This window comes from Anarhichas minor, unplaced genomic scaffold, assembly GCF_050575085.1.
Source record: "Anarhichas minor isolate MPS153535 unplaced genomic scaffold, ASM5057508v1 ptg000074l, whole genome shotgun sequence".
NCBI lineage: Eukaryota > Metazoa > Chordata > Actinopteri > Perciformes > Anarhichadidae > Anarhichas > Anarhichas minor.
In genome coordinates, this window is record NW_027466520.1 from 5,045,998 (window position 1) to 5,066,149 (window position 20,152).

At 41.7% G+C, this 20,152-nt stretch overlaps 1 protein-coding gene across 6 annotated transcripts; it reads right to left on the minus strand.

Annotated features, from left to right (window-relative positions):
- Window positions 1-21: 21 nt before the first annotated feature.
- On the minus strand, window positions 22-20,122 carry smchd1 (structural maintenance of chromosomes flexible hinge domain containing 1). 6 transcript variants are annotated; one of them, XM_076080358.1, is made up of 47 exons: window positions 19,781-20,117; window positions 18,023-18,098; window positions 17,560-17,718; window positions 17,385-17,467; window positions 17,144-17,277; window positions 16,932-17,046; window positions 16,712-16,831; window positions 16,344-16,510; window positions 16,125-16,218; window positions 15,828-16,029; window positions 15,607-15,733; window positions 14,969-15,149; window positions 14,205-14,399; window positions 13,852-13,965; window positions 13,445-13,551; window positions 13,042-13,124; window positions 12,806-12,919; window positions 12,426-12,503; window positions 10,966-11,085; window positions 10,721-10,865; window positions 10,394-10,496; window positions 10,092-10,164; window positions 8,935-9,074; window positions 8,689-8,817; window positions 8,379-8,594; window positions 8,072-8,214; window positions 7,742-7,827; window positions 7,538-7,656; window positions 6,603-6,764; window positions 6,370-6,498; window positions 6,188-6,267; window positions 5,864-6,021; window positions 5,675-5,769; window positions 5,528-5,589; window positions 5,042-5,129; window positions 4,797-4,928; window positions 4,555-4,710; window positions 4,351-4,477; window positions 3,918-4,037; window positions 3,455-3,534; window positions 3,210-3,332; window positions 2,861-3,042; window positions 1,442-1,551; window positions 912-982; window positions 660-828; window positions 416-574; window positions 22-306 (listed from the first exon to the last, which is right to left on the minus strand). In XM_076080358.1, exons 1-47 carry the CDS (start codon window positions 19,910-19,912, stop codon window positions 224-226), a joined length of 5,841 nt encoding a protein of 1,946 aa, XP_075936473.1. In that variant the 5' UTR covers window positions 19,913-20,117; the 3' UTR covers window positions 22-223. The 6 variants fall into 6 exon arrangements, 4 of the variants coding, with proteins under 4 accessions (XP_075936473.1, XP_075936472.1, XP_075936474.1 ...); XM_076080357.1 differs by having other exon boundaries at window positions 3,449-3,534; XM_076080359.1 differs by lacking the exon at window positions 18,023-18,098 and adding an exon at window positions 19,266-19,394 and having other exon boundaries at window positions 3,449-3,534; window positions 19,781-19,919.
- Between the last annotated feature and the right edge of the window lie 30 nt (window positions 20,123-20,152).

Genomic DNA, 20,152 nt, shown 5'->3' on the forward strand with positions numbered 1-20,152 from the left:
ATAATGACACATGCAAAAAAATCTTACAAAATATGTATTTTTTTTTAAAGAAAGAATAAAGCTTTTCTTTGAACTTAATCATTCCATACACACAACTTTGTCAGCTGTTGTGATTATTATAAAAGTATTAAAACATATAAAAATACAAGCAATTACAATTACAAAAACTCCAATAGCTCAAAGATGAGATCAGGTTGGACTGGTCCACCTCTGATGCTGACATCTACTTTAATCTCTTTGGAACGATGCCGGATGGCCCACCGGCACCCTCAAGACCCCGTTTCACTGGTCTCACCGGGGTTGACACTAAAAGTAGAATACAGACCAATTAGAAATCAACAATACTAACAGAATAATAAAAAAAACAAGATTTTTGAATATAGGAATTCTCTTTCAACCAGATCAACAAACATACCAAGTTGTCTCTCGGTCTCCTTCAGCTCTGTCATCTTCTCCTCCATTTCTCGTTGCTTTTTCAGCATTTCAGGAGACTTTATGTTACTTAAGTGATCTTCACGTTCCTTTTCTGCCTGATCCCTCTTCTCCAGAGCTGACCTGTGCTTGCTGAGCAGGTCTGTCCAATAAAATAAGAGGAATTAAAGCACAATCTGACTGAACAGGGCTACAAAAAACACACTTAGAAATGTGAGTAACGTCACCTATATGTTCCTTTAGAGTGTAGTAATGCTGTGGGAGGGGGGCTCCAAACACTTGTAAAGTGTGGATCGGAGGGGCTTTGTTCTGTGCGCCTCCGAACTTGCCCTTGGCACTGATCCTGTCGCCCTGTCTGGTCAGGATGGTGGGACACGGCCCCTTATTCTGTACCACCTGTAAGAAACGGCACATTCAGAGGAACAATAACCACGGGCCAGTAAATTTACGGCACGCCTCCACCAGCGAGCATCACTCACCGCCTTTCTGTAGCTGTTTCCAGAGTCCAGGTCATCAATCAGAATAGTGTCTCCGAGGATGTTTTTAAAAGCTGCAAAGACAGCAGGAAACATTCAGACAAATCTAAACATTCAGAACTTATTTACTGCTGAAGAACCTTCATAAAGAGGAGATTATAGGAGACAGAAGAGCTTAATTGAGATGCCTTTTGATACATTTATGTTTCAACGTAAACAAATTACAGAAAATCCCTGTATTAAAAGTCATTTTAATGTGGCAAAAGAGACTCAATTTCTGCTCCAGTGACTGGGCCCCCCCCCCGATGAGAAAACCCCTCCACCCCTGCGAGATTGGATCCCAGATGGAACCATTTACCCAAGACTCAACAGGAGCAGAGGGGGGCATGTGGGAAATACTACAACATCAGCAAACACAAAGAGACCTGGGAACCCTCTAAAAAAGCCACAGGACATGGTAATATGAATCTGCAATGAAAGAACAGCGAGGCCATGTTAAACGTATCAGGGGAAATCCATCTGAGGCAGCTCACCGATGTTGCAGCTCTCCTGGTCGTGGGGGTAACGCAGGAGGTTCCTGGCGTGGACCGGGTTCCCAGGGGGATCAAAGAGCATGCGGCCATTTCCTATGTGGGGCAACGGTCTGCAAGCAATTCAGATGTTAGTAGAGAGACTGCTGAGCCGATCTGAACATTGTTTCACAATTCTTTAAAAGGGTAAAGCTCCTCAGCAAAAAAAAAAAAAATGCAAAAAAAAAATTAATTCACACAAAACATGCCCGTCACAGTTTTCCAGAGCCGAAGGTGAAATCTTCAAACGTCTTGTTCTATCCGACCAAGAGTCTAAAACTCAAAGACATTCAGTTTACTGCAACATGAAACAGAGCAAAGCAGAGCAGTCCTCACATTAGAGGAGCTGGAACAAGATCATTTGTGTTTGAAAAATGACTCAAACAATTGATCCGTTCTTAGAATAGCTTTTAAAAATCTATTATTTAAATAACTTTAATTTGAACTTTCTCTAATTCCAGCTTCTCATTGCTGCTTTTCTCTCTCTCGTGTGAAGCTCTTGGTGTGATGAAGAGAGACAAAGGGAGAGGCCAACTTCAGCTTTTGGAAATTGTTACTCAAACGTTTGACACTTTATATGCCAAACTAATTTAATAAAAAATAAATAAAAGTATCTGTACATCAATAAATAATAAAACAAAACCAAAAGTGTTTGTTGCAGCCCATATAGTAATGTGGTGCAGATTTAAACACAACTCCATTGTAACATAACCAACAAATAGGAAAGTCATTGTAAAATCTAAAACTGTGCAGCGTGGGCTGCTAAATGGTTAGCATGTAATTGCTAAAACATGCATTAAGTACCTGTCATCAAGAGGAAGTTGCTCTATATACAGCAATAACTTTAGTCACCATTATCTGTACTTAATAAATAAAAGACTCTGAAGTCTTATTTCATAAATTCAGAATGTTCATTTACATTTAATGGCCACATTTCAAAGCATGCATTCATTTGCGTGATCATTTCCTTTGAATTTAAATGCATCTGATGTGATGAATGAAAACAGGACTTCAGATATCTTTACAATCTATTATTTAGTCATCCTGATTGTCCATACAGTAAGTGCACTTGTTCTATTCTGTACACACAACATTCATTGCACGTCCACAAGAGGAGGGATCCTCTGTTGATCTTCCTTCTTTCTAAACAGTCTGTTCAACGAGGAGGTGCCACAAGATCTTTAAATGACTATTGTTGGGAGGCTTGGAGCAGGAGTCTGCTTAAGAATTAAAAACTATAATCAAGGACACAGGAATCTCATCAGGAAAGCTACTCCGGCACCGATACCAAAACTGGAATAAATGATGGAGCGTGAACAGAAACACAGCTGTGCAGGAACTCCTTATTTAAAAGAAATCCACCATTGACAACAGAAGGATTACCTGTTGCCTTGTTGCACATAAACACTGTCAAGGCCCATAACCTGCTGCCGCCCTTGGGTGTCGTCGTAGATCCTCCGTGCCGCCGCGGTCGTTTTGGTGATGACACAATCCATGTCGCCCCTGATATGCCAGGAGATGACCCTCGCAGCATCGTCGTCCTGCACAAACGCCAAGTGGCCGACCTGTATTCAGAAGGTAAAGGGTGAGAATAAACCGTGGGGCTTCAGTCCGACCAAAGCTTCTCTCAAACTCACAGATTACCACAAACATTGATTGGACGCATCTGTTACACTATGGGTTTGTTAAGGCGCTAAGCCAACAGAAAACTCCTGCTTTTCTTTGATGTTACCATTCCCAAAACATCGTGCTGCCCGCTGAATTGATCGCGAATGGAGCAAACTCTTCTGGGCATTTTCAGGATCATGTCGATTTCAGTTCTCTTTTCTTTTAGGACTCTCTCAATATCCGGGATCTACGAAGAACAACAAATATGCAAATGTATCCCCCGCTAAATATATATACACATACGTATATAAATGAGATTTCTACATATACAGAAGTTAAGTGTGAATAGATTTAACATCTTACACGTACAGTTTCGGCAATTTCCACCTTCCTGCTTAACAGCTCCTTTCGAATTTCAGCCTCTTTTCTACCTGCATCCAGGTGATGAGCTGTGATGGAAGAAGTTCTTGCAATTAGAGACCGTTTCAAACACATATTGGCAGACACAACAATAAAGCACAGACACAAGTTAAGTTATGTAAATACTCTAAATGAGTCTGTGACACCAAGCATCCAAAGCTGCTTTTTTTTTTTTAAATGTCTGATTCAGGGTTTTGTTTTCTTAATCTCCGATCAGAAAGTTCCACATTTTAATAAAAATAAATCATTTTAGTCGGACAAACATACTATACGGCTGCTTGTGTTTAAACAAGATTTAAGAACTGTGGCTTGTTTGCAAAAATAATTTAAAAAAACAACACACAATTGTCCAGTAGCACACTGCTCTCAGGCTTATTTGGACCAAATAAAAGAAGAGGAGATAAAATCTTACAGGTCAGCAAATGAAGGAGTTCACTATATGTAGTAAAGATGCCTTTGTATGCAGTGATAGAAGTAGTGAGATGGTCTTTCTTCCTGGACAGCTCAGACATTTTCCGTTGGCTCTCAGAATCTATGCAAAAAAACAAATATATGCCTCATTTGCATATTGAAACCTAACATTTTAGATGATTTGTCTTAATGTACACAGGTGACGTATCATTGTAATATCTATTAGTTAACATGTTTAACTAAGAGATCTATAAAACCAAAACTCTGCATAGTTGGATAACACTGAATGAGGAAAATGGCATTTTTGTAATTAAAATGAAAACAAATGTAATGACTCATATACTTAAACTTCGCTTTCACATCACTTTTAAACTGCTGACAATCTAATAATTCGTGAAACATGACACAGATCTCAAAGTGTTCTCATGCCATACCATTGTAAAAATGGAAGGGGAGCTCAAAAGGAGCGAGGGGCGTGGGAACCATTAACACCTCAGGTTTGAAGAGGAGGATGTATGCGCTCCCATTCTCGCCGGGGCTGTTCTCCATGATGAGCAGCCTCTGTGGAGAATAAATGATACAATTATCATATGTGCGATGTGCATCATTCCAAAATAAAAGCTGTGTTTGTTGCTCACATTAATGTGGGCCTTTCCTTCCACCAAGCGTATCGCCAAGCTGTTGGTTTTGCCTTCAAACAGCGGGAGGTTTTTGTTGCCGTCTCCACTGACGTTCTTTATAGAAACGGCCACCTTCCCGTCCAGGTCCTGACCCGCTGGGTTTCCATATGAATCCTGGAATCAGTCGAAGCAACTCAATAAACTGCAGCTTTAAAATTAATCTGGAAAGCTGTTTCTGCTCCGTAAACATTCATGCTCACCATTATCTTCAGAGTCATTTTCTCCACCAGGGTTCGGTTGGCAATGGCCTTGCTGTCGGAAACAACTGGTGTTGATGGCTGAGAGTCGGGTCCCAGTTTGGCAGGTTGATTGGCCACGACATTTATCGAAATCTAGGAGACAGGTCTCAACTCAACGAACAACCACTTTCCTTTTAAACGGACATGCTTTGTATCGTTACTGTCGGATGTATGAAGGCGCTGTGATGTTTCCACATTCAACCAACCCGATTACTGTGCAGGACTTTTCTGTCGTCTATTCGTAGAGAAAACTGGATGGTGTACTTTCCCACGTGTTCTGGGATCTCTTTATCTCTGCAGTGAAAGAAAACAAAAAACATATTTACATTTCTTAAGGCAGGCAAACTGTTTCCCCTTTTTCTGGTCTCGCCAAGTTAACCGGCTGCTTGCAGTACCTTCATATGTACTGTACTGCCATCAATCTTATCGACCAACTCTTGACATATTTCTAATTGACAATAAACAGTCATTGGCCGAAATACAATCTCGGAACCCGTCAGCTATCGTTTGATGATGTTTTAGCCTTTTATTAGCTGAAAAAGAAAACGGTTATTCAAGTGTAAACTAGCTACTTGTACCCCAGAGATCTTGATAGCCCTCAGAGGCTAAAGGCTTCGGATATTGTTTGTTTTAAACGTCCTGCAACAACTCAGGAACAGAACAGAACCAGACAGGATGCAAAAGCATTTTACCTGAAGTGAAAACGGTCGTTCTTTTCATTCTTCATGGGTTTACTACACTTCAGCTCAGTCACCTAGACAAGAGAAGTAGCAGTTTAAAAGAAAAGCAATTTTTAAAAAGTCAGGGACAGTCCTTCTGCTTGATGGTAAGTCACTCACCGTTTGCGCGTTTCCTGACAGCAACATGGACGCAGCGGCGGGGTTAAAGGTCGTCATCGGGCTTCCTTCATCAGACACCACGGTCACCGAGAAGACTGAACACACACACGCATATCTCCCTTAGTTTGCTAAGAGACGCATAAACCGGTTGCATAGAAATAAAAATAGAGATTTGATTAAGACGCAAACCTGGGAAGTGGCCTCCAGCAGGAAACACGGCACCGGTGTTATACTCCACCGACAGGCTGACGGGTTTGTTGGGATCAGGTATGACGGTGAGATTCACTATGAAACCAGCGATGGGCTTCTGGTTCAGGGAACCGTTAAACTCAAGCTGATAGTTCCCCCTGGTGGAACAACAGGGTAACAACACTCCCGTTAGTGACTGGTGGGACATTAGCTGTGTCTGGAAATGTGGCTGACTGATGATACAACCCCAGATTTGAGACACCTTTATTACATTATGATGACATGATGCTCCCTTTATATATGGTATTATAAAGTGACACTTACTTTGGTCCGCTCACACTGCTAATAGTGAAAGAGGCTTTCCCTTCTGCGTCTACGGGTTGTGAAGTAACAGTTGCCGTCACCTACAGCAACAAGAGGGTCTCTTTACATCGTTTCCACTTTGAGATCTCTTACTGACTTTTTGAAAGCATTAAAGTACGTGTTGCGTTGCTCGTCGAGCTAACCTTCAGTGCCGGGGCTGAAGAGTTCACTTTCACCACGACCCTCTGGTCTGTAGTCGGGTTTCCCCACTCGTCACACAGCTGGACGACGAACGGTGTGGCGATGCCTTGGTCATTCAGCACCTGCAACGGCTGAGTGAAAGAAACAAAAAGATGTGCTTTGACACTTAGTTTAACCTGCTGAATAATATCAGCTTCTTAATCCCCTCGGCCATAAAGTAAAAGTCCTTTCTTACCGTCGCTGGCCCACTGATGAGTTTAAGCTGTGCAGGGACTCCAGCAGTCACTTTAACTGTGACGCGTTTCACAAAGCTCCTGTAGGTGAAGCACAACTCTTTGGGGCCAAGAGGGCCAGACTGGAACTGCACCCCCGTCACCAGAACAGAGCTGCTGCTCCCCTGATTTCAACATACAGCAGAAAGTATCTTCAGGACATTTACACAGTTTTGGAAGAAGTATTCAGATGCTTTACTTAAGTAAAAGTATTGGGAACACGATCTAAGGACTATTTTGCTACGAGTAAAAGTCATGCATTCAAAATGTTACTTAAGTAAAAGTACAGTAAATAAGCATCAAAGTGTACTTGGACGACTCATTATGCAGAATAGCCCATGTCACTATTATATTAGTACAGAGCATTTTTATTTATTTATTAAATACTTAACAGCTGCTTGACAAATAAATAAAATAAAATGAGCAACTTAATCATCATATTTACTACTATATTTATATATACTGTATATCTTTCAGGGGAAAACACGGACTTCTAATAAGCGCACACTAAGCTGCTCACATTCTACAACAAAGCCCTTCCACCATTAGTAAATTCACGAGGGACGGAAATGTCCAGGGAATAAATGAAAGCTCTTCCCGTTTCGGGCACTTCCTCCCGTCAGGAATGCTTCTGATGCCAAGCAGAGAAGGAATCTAGAGAGACTCCTTTTTAATTTCAGGAGGCTTTCCTGCAATTCACGTTTTACTACCTTGCTTAACTCATGCGTATATCAGGCTGTGCCTGGCATTTTTATGGTGTGTTGGTCGGAGAGAAGGTGACCTCTTCACCAGGGGGTGACTCAGCATGCAGGAGTAAGACGAGTCATTTTAATTGTGTGCTAAACAATTCCTTTCATTTCTGAAGTTTTCCTTTAAGTGTGTGCGTCTCTTTTCCCACCTGCCAAACAAAGGCGATGGCCGATTTGTCCAGACCCTCAGCTTCCACAGTCATGTGGTTCTTACAGGTGGAGGTTAGTGTCTTGGTTACATTATCAAACCGGTCAACAAGTTCCAAGCCTGTAGAGGGGAAAAGATGCGTGTTATCCAGTGTGCAACCGTATCCTCAAAAGTAACATTTTGGGGAGTTTAGGTTCATACTGACTGATGTTTCCAGGAAGGATTTCACCCAGCTTCACGGTGTTCTGGATCAGAGTTGCTTTGAGTCGGTTTGGTTCATCCGGACGAGGCCTGCAAACAAAACAAGAGAGGATGAAGACTTCAAAAGTGGATATCAAAAGAAATATTTGGCATTTTGGGAAATGCACTTATTTGCTTTCGTGCAGAGAGTTAGGTGAGAAAATCAATACCGCTCCCACATCTATCTGTTAAATATGAAGCCTGGAGATCATCATTAAGACCGGCAACGAGCAATGTGCTAGCTTGGCTCTTTCACAACACTGAATCCCAGCTTTGAGTCGGGTATGTGTCTTACACTATGTAGAAGGAGACCGACACACTCTGGTCTTGGTAGGACACCTGGTAGAAGAGCGCCGGCTGCACCTGCTTGGGCACCTGTAAGTCAGGCAGCTTCCCCTGGACCAAATCTTCTGCATTTACATCTCCTGTCCAGTTAACCTTAAACATAGTCACAGTGAACAATGACAAGTCAGCAATAAGATGGGAAATCTTCATTAATCACACCATTTATAAAACGAACATCTGCATAATAGGATAGTATAGTAAGTACAACAGGCATACAATGCATTATGTATATAGATGTATTTATATGCCAGGGTCACCTTGATCATGGAGGCTATTTCAGCAGTGGGAGGAACCTGTCTCCCAGCCTCATCATACAGCTTATAGAACAGGTTCTCCAGCGAGCCTCCAGCCAGCCAATCTATCTTTTCCTTGTTCGTCACCACCAAATTCTCACTGCAGAGCTCCATGCGGGAGACTCGTGTGCTGGGCACCACCTTCAGCTCCCTCCCGACTACCTGCATCTTCTTCAGACTCTTGTGGGGGAAACGAAGAACAGGCGGAGACATCACAACCAAAGTTTTTAAAAATCGGGGAATGTTCCAACGAAACAGAAAGCTTTTAACTTACAGGCATCTCAAATTTCACTTTGAGGTTTTGTGGTTCTGCATTGATTATTTTCAGGTTTATGGGCTTCGTCACAAGCTGTCCGGCTCCTGTGGTGCTGCAGTCGATTGCCACTGCTGGAAACCCCTGAACCTGATTTGCAAATAAAAGGATGAGGATAAGTCCACAAACATAATTTTTCTATTTCTATTTATTCAGATTATATCATTTAATGCAGATTATATCATTTAATGCATATCCATACAGTACCTGGCAGCAAACGATCTGTTTGTGGCGAGCAGTGATGTTTCCAGCCTCGTCGTGAATCCAAACATTAAACGTGACAGGGTTTCCATTCTCTACTGTGATTGGGTTGTCTTCTGGCGTCACGTGGAATGAATATGGATTACCTGAAAAATGTATGCGTGTGCAGTTATATTCCTTGCTTAAGAGTTTAGTTCAGGGGTTTGCTCATGTATCAGTATAATCTGGGGTTAGTGATAGTTCATGCATCTAAAAAACAGTCGCACATTCATAAAGCTGTGATGGGACACATGTTTCATGTACTTTCATAAAAACATGTCAGTTCACTAGAGGCCTTCAGCAGCGTCGCCATCGCTGTGTCCCAAGGGAACAAGCAGTCCTTTGTGCATACGCTGCTGCTGCTGCAGCTTGATCAAAGAGACTCTGGTACACAAAACAGAGTCATTAAAACACAGATGGTTGAATGGTACAAAGCCGGGGACGGATGGAAGCTTAAGGTAAACTTAACTTAAAGTACGCCCATGCACAAAGAATTGATATGGTGTAGACGTGATGTCTTCATAACGAGCGTCTAAAGAATTGATTAAATATAAAGATACAGACGTTATGTCTTCATAACGAAGCTTCTAAAGAAGAAGAGCAGGGGACGTTAGGTCCAACGCCAGGGGTACATCCAAATAAGGCTTCATTAGCAGATAAATGATATATCTCATGTGACCAGATGTCCCAAAAGCCCCCAAAGTACCGGGGCTGAAAGTGCATCATTAATCCTAACTGTATGACACGATGAACGAGATGACTGTCTAGAGGAACATTGAGAGCGGGAGGGTGAAAAGAGGAGGTCCGATCATAAAAAGGGGGAACAAGGGTATAAGTTATTAAGTTTAATATAAAGTTAAAGTCCAATAAGTTGATCACAGACATGGAAAAAAACACAACAAAAACATCGTCATACAGCTGAGAAACTATTGAGCGTTTCCTCAACTGTCAGGATGATTATTTACACGGAGAAAGATGAGATGCTAAAAAAAAAAAGCACCGCTGACAAGATTGTGGTCTGATCCTCATCTTGATGTTCGCAGCCAACAGATTACCACTTCAACCACAGATGGATGACGTCTAACTGTCATCATTTCAAGGTGAATAAGTAAGTGCAGTCCTACCAGGAAGAAGACAGATCTTGATCGTCTGCGTGTCTGTCTTCAGGCCAGGCAGGGTGACTTTCAGGTCATACATCTGCAAAATAACAGTTGGAGGATAAGCAGTCGGCGTCTCTTCTCTTGGGTATCAAGCAATTTTGTGTCAAATGTTGTACTCTTGTCTACAAGGCTGAGAAGAGATATTTATCTTTTTGTAGGTTTGCATCTCGTACTGCGTTGTGATTCTTTTATGTAACATATTTGTTCCTTTCGCGTCAATAGGCAGACTAATGTCTTATTAATAGGAGGCATATTGTTTTTCTAACCTTTGATTGTTGGTAACTCAGGACTTTGCCTCTTGCTTTGACACCTCTGATGGTGAACGTGGTCCCACTGATGTACACAGTCTCGTAACTCAGATCCAGGCCACTAATTAAATAATAATAATAAGGTTAATGGTGCTAGAGCTTACTAGCAAAGACATAATAGGATTTATGATAAGCTTTCAAATCAGTTACATAAACTGCCGTTAGATAAAAGCACATGTCAAAACATTTCAAGCCAGAAGACAAGTAAGCCGTCCACTGAAAACAAAACAAAACTGGGGTTTAACTTTTTCAAACGACGGTAGATGATAAAATAAAGTGACACACCTGCATTTGAGTACAGGTTTGAGATCAGGAGGAGGCGCCGCCGAGTGATCGTAACCATCTTTTATAAGCAGAGGAATGTTGAATGGCGCTCCTACGTAAAGAGTGGCGCTCACTTCACCGACAACGAAACTCTCGGCACCCCCCGCTGAGAAGGATTAAAAAAAAAAACACAGTGGATGTGTGGGATTAGGGTATTTAGAAATGATAATAAATGTGACGGTTGAAGTGTTGTGGTTTTTTCTTACCGTTGATGGTAAACTTGAGTTTGTAGCTTGGAAGCTCTTTGCCTCCAAAGACGGAAGCATTGGTTTCGTTTACCTTCGTGTTTAGGAACAGAGTATACTTCCCCAGGGTGGTCAGAGTGTCTGCAAAAGGTGAGATGTTTGCAAAATTGATAAATTATATTTAAGCAGACAAAGATCAGGGCATCCAAAAGTTAACCAATGTGGTAAGAAAATGAATTAAGAAATGGTGTAAATCATTTCAATATATATAAATCCTTATTTATTTGTGCAACGAACCAAAAAAAAACAAATCAATCAAAAGCCTCACAACACAAAGTAAATGACTTCCAGGATGTCATTGACTACAGAGTGTGAATGAGGAACAGGATGCCGGTGGTAAGAGAACGGAGGCTGATGATTAATCAGACAACCGGAGGTGCGTGCCTAATTCAGGAGCCTAGAGGCCGGAACCCCGGGGTCTCTAGGGACAATTAAGTCATCCAGAGCCAGGCCAAAGCAAGGGGATGTGTAGTTCTATTGTGAAGTTAGTTGATCCGGGGACAACCTGGTTTGCTTGTACTCTGCGTGATGCAAATACACCTACGTGGAGTGAAAACAATCCAATCTCTATCGTGGTCTGTAAGTGTTCGCTCCTGATAGTGAGATCCTGTGGTGTCTCACCATTGGTCAGATAGCTGAAGTTATTAAGCTGGCAGTAAGATATTAAGACTCGAGCATAAGCAAAGAAGCTGCGCATCAAAAATCAACCCCTACAACTTGATTATGGATGAACGTTTATGGGTATCAAAAGAATGTAACAGAAAGCACAGAATCTAACTCACTCCAGGCACAAACGATCACTGGTGTCTAGAATTACGTGCAGCATCCATGCGTGCATGTGGAGCAGAATTTGCATTGTAAACAAGATGTATAACATGTTCAACGGTCTCCCGACCTCCGTGTCGAGGGATACGTTTCTTTGTGCGACTAATCCTACTTAAGACAATAATGTGTCTGGGTTAAAAGGCTGTAGCGATCCGACTTGTGTCTCATTAAATCAACTGAACATACAGTTCTGCCCAACGCCTATCTGTCAACATGTTGCTAAGGTGTTTGCACGCACAAAATACCTGCGTGATGTGTTGTTATCAACTGTTAAGGGCAATAATAGCTAACCTGGCTGAAGCAAACCCCATTAACTTTTTCGAGTTGTCGTACTTAAACGCAGTAAACTCGGGCGCGACTTCATTTCCAGCTGCTAATTCAGATTTACGAGCTTAATGGAATGCAGCATTACGGCCACCGCCGAGACAATCTTTCTCGTGAACCAGTGGTGTCGCACTTTTTGTCAGATAGCAACTGTGATCAATTTAATCGTAAGATATTAATTGCGGAAAGAGCCCTGCACAAAAGAAGAAAGTTATCCCGATTTAACCACGACTACAATAATGAGAAAAGATAATAAACAAAAAGAAACGTACCATTTTTGTTGAACCAGAAACCCCACTTCGCTGAATGTTGGGCACTTAAAAAGAGAACTGTTTCATCTCCTTTAGGACCTAAATAAGACAAAAGTTCAGAGGAAAAATAAAACACCGTTACAAACCAAGAAGCTGAACAACAAAGAATTAGAAAGAAGGGAAAAAATCAAGAAGTTGAAAGAAAATGAGGTTGTAACAACAGATTTTTTAAAGACATTTAATAAGCTTAAATTCTCTTGTTCCTACTTTTAAATAGTCTAATCTAATAATTAGTTGTCTTACTGTATTACTGCGTGTAACTTTTATCTCTTAAAAGTACAAATCTAAAAATCGGATTGAACTTTTCAGAGGTTTAGAGGAGTGCGTTTCCATTCTCTTACTGTGCCGGACGACTTTGAGCTCAACCACCAGTTTCTTCCCTGCTCCCTGGCCCACCGATGGCATCGTGGATAACGACTCTCCCTTCTTGTTGAGCATGACGACTTGGAGTGGCCCTGAAATGATGCGGGGGGGGGGGGGGGGGGGAAGGGACATTTTTCAACATTACCATGTTGTGATCATCAACAATGACCGGTATGTGAGCCGGTGTGGTGTGCAAACAATGTTGCAAGTTTACCAAACTGAGTCCCGGCTGGACGAGCAGCATTCTGTGGCCAGGGGTTCCCTTCTGGCCAGTCCACTTTCAGAAGCTCTGGAAGCCTGGAACAAACAAATACAATTGACTTGACTTGAGCTGATGAAGTCTCATCGGACTTCTACTACTACGTCTAGTCAGGACAAGGAGACGAGGGGGAGGGAAATAAATCACACACTACACTACGGTTGCATGACTTCACATCACCACAACTAAGCTAAAGGCTCACCCATTCCCGGGTTTTAGGACTCGTTCCTGCAACACTCTATCGAGATGATTGTGCCGTGTGAAAGCTACATATGATGGTCTTGCTTTGAGGTAAAAATACATTGTAAAACCAAGATTAGATGCTCGGAGTACGAGAGCATTTCCCCTAACTGCTTACTTGGCGGAGTCATTGTCAATGTTGATCTTGATGGCTTCATCAGTGGCGGTCTTGTCAATCTTGGAAATGGGTATGATCTTCACCTTGTCGTAAAATGCTTTGGGTTCCTGGAAACATATTTAATGATCAATATCAGGCTCCAAAAAAGCAAACTAAAAAAAAAACGTTAACGTAGAGATTTAACATCAAGTTTCCTGTGACTTAAAATCTTGCACGGGGAGATTTTTCCACTCCGAGCTACTTCGATACCATGCTTAAGTACAGGATTTCCATGAATACGTTTTTTTCTTTATTGCGCAAGAAATGGCTTGAACTACAAAGACAGCACGATAGAGAGTGGAAAGAACTGACATGCAAAACTCATGCAAGTCATATTTTTAATCACAACTCCATAATTCCCTCCTTACCTGAACCACTTCAACCTCTCCTCCTGTGGAGAACACACTGTCGTCATGTTTTCCATGCAGCAAAAAACGAACCACACGACCATACAGAATGGGCACCGTTTTGTGAGACTTCACCTGTACGAAGAAGAATACAGGCATCAATATATATATATATATATATATATATATATATATATATATATATATATATATATATATATATATATATATATATATATATATATATATATATATATATATATATATATATATATATATATATATATATATATATATATATATATATATATATATATATTAGAATACAGAACAATCAGAATATACACTCAGAAAAAAAACTAAAAGTTGCTCACGAGTTGGCCCGTTTTGTATATTTTGCTGTCCCACTCGATGGAAGAGAACGTCGCCCAGGGAAACTGCATTTTCTTAGTCAACTCTGGTCGTGTTATGGTCTCTGTAAAGCCCAAGAACTTTACTTGCTTGTCCCACTTCTCGTGGCAGTTTTTCAGCCACTGCGTAAACTCCCTCTGAATGTTGCCTCTTTGTTTCTGTGGACACACAAATTAACAGTTGAGCAACACCTGGTGGCTCTTTTAGTTTTGTAATTAAAACAAAAACGGACTAAAGCTGCAACATGGGCACTGTATTGTAGTCATGTTCATGGTCCAATATTCGATGGTGCTTGACCTCTGATTTGGACTTAAACAACTCCTGTAGAAGCATCTGGCAGAGTTTAGCTGGCTCGTGCAGAACTTTCTTCAACATTGATAGATTTACGTCCATTCATTGCCTCTTTGTGCTGGGCAGGTCGGCTAGCCTCGGCTAACCTATGCTAGCTGTGCTGCTGAACTTTTACTCTCAACCCGTTTCAGCACTTTGATTGAGGAAGGATGTAGCAGCAGACCTGTTCTCTTTGACTGATCTTTCCTCCCTGTTACACACTTGCTCACTAGAGGAATACAGCATGGACTCATTAGTGTAGCACAAACAGCTACTGAACACTTCCTGTCTGCTGCTTTTTGCTATATGATCGGGGGAGTCGCTACAAAGGAACGATTCTTGATTGCTGCAATTAGTTCTAAACCCCCCAAAAAAAAGTGCATTGGTATATGATCACCTGTGAATTAACAATGCGTGTGAAGAGGGTGTCCTTGTGCTTCAGTTTCATCTCCAGGTCCATGAAGGTGAGCTTGTTCGTGGTGACCTCGAATCTGTCGTCACTGAAAAGCACTCCTGAGATCCGACTGTAACACTCCGCAAGCTCCTTTGTTCCTTTATTCGGAGAACACCAGTCAAACCTGTCACAAACGGACGGCGAAAATGTAAGAAAAATCAACAGTCTGTGGTAGTTAGGCACCGCCGCGCTTTGAGCTAAACGCTAACGTCATCATGCTTACATCCGGATTTTTAGCAGGTATAATGTTTACCACGTTTTCTAATGAACATTAAACACAGATCCTTATATGATGTCATTAGTTAAGTACTGGACAGATTAAGCTTGGACTTGATGATATAAAGTTATATTTCATCCTCTGGGAAACATGGCTGTCTGTACGTAATATCAGTGCAATCCATGATTATTAGTGGCTTCCACCTGCCTCCAGTCTTTGTGCTAAGCTAAGCTAACTGGCTTCTGCTGGCTCTAGCTCATATTTAGCGTATAACCCTTTACAACTAAGGAATTAAGTTACTTCCTATTATTTTTTAAACTGAAATTGGAAAGAATTGTGTAACAAAATAGTTAAAAGTGTTTACTCGGTCACTTTGGTGTAAGGTATAAGCCGTCCATTCCAGAAACAGTCGAATATCGGCCTCTTCCCTCTTGCCTGATGCCGGGCTGCAGATTCATTATCAATATCATCTTCATCATCATCATCAGAGGCTGATAAGCAAAAAAGGACCAAAATGAGACATGCAGTTAAAAAAAGATCCGTCATATTTCATGAAGTAGAACTCATATTTTTGGGTTAGAATACCTTGCTCTTCTGGGTAAGTCTCCTTGTCATAGAGGAAGGGATGATACCGAATGACTCCCTCCACCGAGCCTCCGTCTCCAGTGACGGCCGTGAACTCAAAGGTGTCTACAGCAGCGTTTATGTACAGAGTCTGCATGTCGTCGTCAACTTCCCTCAGAGTCATCGCACGGGGACATTTGGGAGGCTTCTCGCGCAAAGTGATCTGTGTAAAAGGAGTCATGTGATAACATTTAGCAGGAAAGAGACGTAGAAGTCAGTCTTGATGAGAATTAAACCTTTTTAGACCATCAGCCTCACCTGAATGTCGATTTTAGAGGGATGATCCGAAAATGTAGAGCAGCTACTCATGTCCTTTCCGTTGACTCCATGAATGTAATAGTGATAGATGTGGCTGAAATACGGACAAAACTGAATTTTTTATTTATTTTTTTTACATGAGAATTAATCCAAGTAGATCATTTGGGACCTGTTCAGACTTTTGAGTGCATATCGGATGGCGTGGGTGATTGAACTCACGCTAGCTGTCTGGTCCACACTAAAAAATCTTGTTTCAAAAAGGCGATATGCTCGGGATGGACTCCCGTGATGACCACGGCTGTGAAGCTTTCCTTCCCAGATTCCTCAGCGATAAGGGCGTGGAGGCAGCGCTCATCGTCTTTATTCACATGCGAAGAGTCACCAGGCTGCAGGAGGAGGACGAGACGTCACACAGAGCACAGATAATAGAAGAGGAAGTCTCCAACATGAGCAGAAATCTTGCTGAAACATCTATCACTTATTATAGTTGGTGCATGGAAATTAATTTTAAGATCACCTTGTTTTTGAAGTTACAAGCGAGCATGTACTTCATCTGAACAGAGGCGTTTGAACACTTGAACACTTACCTTCCTGTTTTTTATGACGCTGCTGTAAACATCCTCTTTGTCCCTCTCTTTTCTCTCAAACGCCTCCTTTGACAGAACCAGCTCATGAACATCTGGGGAGCCAACTGGTTTCGTGATCATCTACAAAAACAAAGTCATGGTGAATTTTAGCCACATTAGTATTTATGGCAGTCTTTGTTCCTGTTTGTTGCACTCTTAACTATTTTCATAGAAGGCGTACCCTGGTCGAGTTTCCGATGTAGAAAACAGCCTGTTTTCCTCCAACTCCAAAGTAGGAAATATCACTGTTGAGACTACGAGGGACGGGATCAGGCCGAACATACCCCTCTTGCTTACTGTGGAGAAAAATTAAAAGATACAACATTAGACGCAAACTTTGGACATTCATGGCTAAACTGAAGCTAGAAAGTGAAGTAGGTAAAGCACACCAACCCTCCAACTGTGACTTTTTCCCTGGAAAATTTAGAGAGTCTGTACACGGCCCAGTTCTTGAGCTGTTTCGAGGTCATCCCACACCCGTTATCCAAGACAATCACTGTAGGTTTCCCAAGAGTTTCATCAAACACCTGGACAACAGAGTCAAGTCAACATGACATATTTAGGTAAACAGAAGGCACAGACTGGCAAGGTTAAATATTTGGTTAGGAAGATCACATGCAAATGCTTAACCAACCATCCGTATCTCTATTGTCCTCAATCCCGTGTTTTTAGCTGTGGCCGAAAGAGAGTTGTCCATCAGCTCAGCAAGTGCGTATGCTGGGAAAAAATAATAAAGTTATGAGTGATGATATGCAGCTAAATGTCTCTGTTCATTTCAAGTGTACTACTTGCATTATACCAGAACTTACGCAATGATTTCTGGCCCTCACTAGCGTAGTACTCGTACAGGCCGCCCTTGATCAACGTATCGTAATGAGGCACAAACGTGATGCGCTCCTCCGTTGCCCCTGCCAGAGCTTGGTCCTCCCGTTGCAACAACTGGAGGGTGCTGCCATCCTGAAGTTCCTCTACAAGGAAAAAATTTACCATTTTATCTGTCTTGTGTAAATTCATATAAATAACGACTTATCACATGAACTGATATAATTTAAACAAGATACAATGACGACGACGACATTTACAGATCAAATTAACTCGGAAAGCCATGAAACAGCTTGTTTTTGGTGCAATTTATTATCAGGCTGCAGCCTCTTCTCTGCGTACTGTGTCGATAAATATATAAATAAAAGTTAAATAACAACAGTCTAAAATGTATTTGTTTATTTACTGTTTATTGTTCACTTTTGCACCAACAATGACTGATTTACTCACTAAATTTGTCGAAATCCAGGACAATTCGGTCCGTTGTGGCCAGCACATATGTTTCACGTGGACGGATTGAGAATGTCTGTAACGAAATGTTAAAAATAAGCATCAACAATAAGTCAATGTATTGATTAGTCAATCAACAGACAATTTAGAGGCAACTATTTTGTTAATTGATTCATCGTTTTAGTCATTTGTCAAACCAAAAGTGAAACCATTCTTAGATGTGAGGATTTGTTGCTTTTTATTATTGTAAACTGTAAGACTTTAGGGTGCCCCTGTAGCTCCCCCAAGCAGCGGTAACTGGCATGGAAGTCAGTGGCAACTCCCCTAAACAGCGGCAACTGCAGTGGCAGGTCAGTGGCAACTGCCATTGCAAGTTAGTGGCAACTGCCCCAAACACCAGCAACTGTCGTTGCAAATCAGTGGCAACTACACCAAACACCAGCAACTGTTGATGCAAGTCAGTGGCAACTGCAACAAATAGCGCTAACTCAGTGGCAATTCTCCCAAACAGCGGCAACTGCCATTGCAAGTCAGTGGCATCTGCAACAAACAGCAGAAACTGCTGTGGGAAGTAAGTGGCAACTACCCCAAACACCAGCAACTGTCCTTGCAAATCAGTGGCAACTACCACAAACAGCGCTAAGTCAGTGGCAACTCTCCCAAACAGCAAAAACTGCCATGGGAAGTAAGTGGCAACTACCTCAAACAGCAGCAACTTCAGTGGCAAGTAAGTGGCAACTCTACCAAACAGCAGCAACTTCAATGACAAGTTAGTGGCAGTTGAGCCTGCCATCAAAAGTGCCACTGCTAGCTGCCACTATTTGAGCTCGCTGTTAGACATCAAACTACCGATATCCATTCAGTAGTACATCGTGAAACCTTTATCTCACATTTTCAATCCCTAATTAAAAAAGGCAATTGTTCCTCTTGAACAAAAAATAGGAAAGATTACGATAAAGATGATGACCCAGCCGGTTTCAACCAAATATATAGACCCATCATCCAATATTATAGTATGTGTTTAGAAAGAAAACACTTAACATATATGCCACACTACAGAAGTGTGATTGAAAGCATCCTCTGTCAGTGCTTTACTGTGTGGTATGCCAGCTACACAGTAGGGAACCGGAGGGAGGTGGGCCATGTGGTTAGAACAGCACAGGGGATTGTGGGAGTTACCCTCCCTGACCTGGACACTGTGCTGTATGCTGGCCGCCTCTAGAAGATGGCCGGCATCACACACCTGGGTCACTCTCTGTTTGTTCCTCTGCCATCAGGACGAAGATACAGGAAGAAGATACAGGACTATCAATGCCCGGACTAACAGGCTGAGGAACGGTTTCCTCCATCACCCCACCCCTACCGGACAATGCTGCAGAGAAACAAAAATAGGCAATACAACGACACTTTAACAAAGCACTTTTTTCACTTTAAAGCCATTGGTGCATGTGTTTTATCTTGTATGAATTGCATGTCTTGTTTTAAATCAGTAATATCTTGTCTTAATGTTTTTATACATGTTTTTACCTTGTTGCTGCTGTACTGACTGATGAGTCGCCAACTTAATTTCGTTGTATGTTTTTACGATGGCAATAAACATCTTTATATGGCGCATACACATTTCATTTATGAAATATACAAAGGTCAGAGACAGGAAGGAAGTTGTACTTAAGTGCAGTAACGTTTATGAACTTCATTATTTCTCTTGGACAAGAAAGCAAATGACGTTACCGTTTAAGTAAAGTTAGACAACATTACCCGGTGCAGAAGTCGAAGAAAGCCATTGAAGTCCAAACCACTTGTATCCAGCAATTTACTCGTAATTTGCTTTTCATCTTCGGGGCGGCAGTCGTAAACACTGATAGTCCTGCGGTCTCGTCTTTCCTCCATGGTGACTGCTGAGAGAAGCGGAGAGCTCCAAGTGCACAGCGTCCAACTTCAGAGTATAATCAAGCTGGCTAAGCTACATATGCATTACAGTTTAACATGACTTTGACTAAACTGCATTTGGTATATGTTGTCTTAATTAAAACGGCCGAGACCTTAACCAAACCGCGCCCAGTCTGAGCCAAATGCGAATTTCAGACTGTTATGCTATAATATGGGGTCTGGCCCTTTAAGTGCTTGGTT

What these genes read in the sequence shown, in the direction of transcription:
- smchd1 (XM_076080357.1), bottom strand. Translation starts at nt 19,912, where the DNA reads ATGGAGGAAAGACGAGACCGCAGGACTATCAGTGTTTACGACTGCCGC. An exon ending in AAATAGCCTCCATGATCAAG is followed by an intron (nt 8,215 to 8,378) that starts GTGACCCTGGCA and finishes ACTATGTTTAAG; the next exon opens with GTTAACTGGACAGGAGATGT. An exon ending in AAATGACTCTGAAGATAATG is followed by an intron (nt 4,711 to 4,796) that starts GTGAGCATGAAT and finishes GACTGATTCCAG; the next exon opens with GATTCATATGGAAACCCAGC.